The sequence below is a fragment of the Rhinopithecus bieti genome, unplaced genomic scaffold (genome assembly GCF_001698545.2).
Source record: "Rhinopithecus bieti isolate Rb0 unplaced genomic scaffold, ASM169854v2 scaffold_39946, whole genome shotgun sequence".
Lineage (NCBI taxonomy): Eukaryota > Metazoa > Chordata > Mammalia > Primates > Cercopithecidae > Rhinopithecus > Rhinopithecus bieti.
In genome coordinates, this window is record NW_016816417.1 from 277,431 (window position 1) to 279,929 (window position 2,499).

The window sequence follows — 2,499 nt, forward strand, 5'->3', positions numbered from 1 at the left end:
AAAAAAAAAAAAAAAAAAAAAAAAAAATCACCTTGGACAAGTGGATTGAAGGACCAGAGCCACTATCAACTCCTCCCTAGTCTACTACATTAACTTCCTGGTCTCCAGGGTTCCAATCAATCCATTCTGGGCCTAGTGTCAGAGCATTATTTAAAATGATGTGATCATGTAACTCTCCTGTTGTAACTTCAGCAGCTTCTCAAAGCCCCCAAATCTTCCAGGTGGCTTATAGCGCCCTCATGATGTGGCCCTCTGCCCATCTTTCCCACCTGATATGCCCTCCACCCCACTACCCCAGGCTCTGGTCTTTTAGTTCCTTGAGTATGCAGAAGCTGCCTCCTCCTCTCTCTGGCTCCTTTTCCTTCAGAATTCAGCTTAAATATCACCTCAGGAAGGTCTTAACCCCCTGCTCCATATAAAATAGATGATCCTATTATTTCGTGCCACTATGTCAACCTGTAATTTATGTATTGGTGGGTTTAGTACAAGATGTTAGTCTAAACTGCACCATTTTGTAAGCTCCCTGCTATTCTGCAGACCTCGGTCAAAGTAAAACATTTCACGGGGGTTTGGGCTGTGAGAAACATCCTGCCTAACCCCCTGACCACAAGGCAGACAAAGACTCAACTAAAGAAACATCCCTCTCATACATTGCTGGGCAAAGGTCCAAGGGACACCATGATGACATCCCACTGGAACAAGGGCCAAACCGCCTCATCATGAGAACATCTTTATATCAATATCCCGCCAGGCAGCAAGCCATACTGCCCAGACACCTCCCGCCCATATCTATATATTGCCCAGTCAGTAAGCAGTGGTGGGCACTGGCATTAGGCTGGTTCCCTACTTCTGTAGGTTATTATGCTGGACATAAAGCCTGGGTTTGGGCTGCCCTCTTTCTCTGTGTGTGTGTCTTTCTTTAACCCTTGCCTTCTTTTCAAAACCTAACACGAGTCGGCAAACGTTCTTCCTGAAGAGCCAGATGGTAAATATTATTGCAGGCTTTGCAGGCTATAGCTTTTCTGCCCTTATAGGAGGAAAGCAGCCACATTCATACTTAAAGGAATGAATGTGGCTGTGTCCCCATAAAGCTTTCTTTATGGACACTGAAATTTTAATTTCACATAATTTTCATGTGCTAAGAAAAGAAAAAAAAATTTTTTTTGAGACGGTGTTTTGCTCTCATCACTCGGGCTGGAGTGCAACGGCGCAATCTCCACTTACTGCAACCTCCACCACCTGGGCTTAAGCGAATCTCCAGACTCAGCCTCCTGAGTAGCTGGAGTAGCTAGGATTACAGGCGCCCGCTACCACGCCCGGCTGATTTTTGTATTTTAGTAGAGACGGGGTTTCACCATGTTGGCCAGGCTGCTCTCGAACTCCTGACCTCAGGTGATCCGCCCGCCTCAGCCTCCCAAAGTACTGGGGCTACAGGCATGAGCCACCAAGCCCGGCCAAGAACATATTTTTGTTTTAATGTTTTTCCAACTATTTCAAAAGGTAAAACTCATTCTTAGCTCCCGGGTTGTCCAAAAACAGACGCGCAGGATGACCACGCACCATAGTTTATCGTTTGCCCATAATAATCGGGTTGATTCGGAAAAGGTTTGCCTCCCCCAACAGCTTGAGCACCGGGAAGCGCGACGACCACGTCCCTTTGTTTAGCACTGCACACCGCACAGGGCGCCCGGTGCTTCCGGGTAGCGGGATGCGGGTTGGACCAACGCGGGGGTGGGCGGGGTCTGAGAGCTAAGCGTTGAGGGGCGGGGCGGGGCCAGAGGGGCGGAACAGGGGGAAAGAGGGCGGGCCGAGTGCTGGCTTCCGGCGGAAAAGCGCGCGAGCAAGATGGCTACCACCAAGCGCGTCCTGTACGTGGGTGAGCAGGCGGGGATGCTAGGCGGAGTCTGGGTAAACGCGACCCCCAGAGGGTCGGGCGTGGGGTGGGACGCATCTCTGAACCAGGAGGACAGCGAGCAGCTGTCAAGGCCGGGTCTCTGGAGGTAGTGCTGGCGGTAGCTCTGGCTCTGCTTAAACATCTTCAAAGGCTTCCCACTGTCCTCAGGAAAAAGTGCAAACTCCTTAGCAGTAGCCACCTCTTCAGCTTCTTTGCTTTGCTTCCCAATTCCCTGGGTCTCCTGAAAAATGACCCACTTGCCCCCAAGGGTCAGGTTATTTAACAACTTCGGGCCTCTGCTTTTGCGACTCTTGCAGTGAACAGCCTTGCCACACACCTCAGGTGTGTGAACCCGAGACGGAATGATTGTTCTGACTTCCTTCCTAGCCCGCTGAGCTCCACGGGCCCCGAGGAGCGGTAGAGGAATATTATGGTCCTTCAGATCCTCTCGTTCATTTGTTTTACAAACATCAGTGCAGCGACGGCTCAGCCCCAGCCCCAGCCCCTGCCCCAGCCCCAGCCCCCGCCATAAAGGAAGGAGTTCCCAGACTAGCCAGAAAAAAAGTGGAATTACCTCAGTAGCACACTTTTGATAATCGCTGTAG

General features: G+C 50.7%; 1 protein-coding gene across 2 annotated transcripts in view; it reads left to right on the forward strand.

Annotated features, from left to right (window-relative positions):
- Positions 1 to 1,795: 1,795 nt before the first annotated feature.
- The window catches only part of PPIE (peptidylprolyl isomerase E), a 15,705-nt gene continuing 15,001 nt past the window's right edge, over positions 1,796 to 2,499 (forward strand). Inside the window, exon 1 of one of the 2 annotated variants that reach the window (XM_017854872.1) lies at positions 1,796 to 1,876. In XM_017854872.1, coding sequence (XP_017710361.1) covers positions 1,846 to 1,876 — 31 coding nt within the window. In that variant the 5' untranslated portion in view covers positions 1,796 to 1,845. The remainder of the gene's footprint in view (positions 1,877 to 2,499) is intronic. The other variant, XM_017854873.1, reaches the window with a different exon arrangement.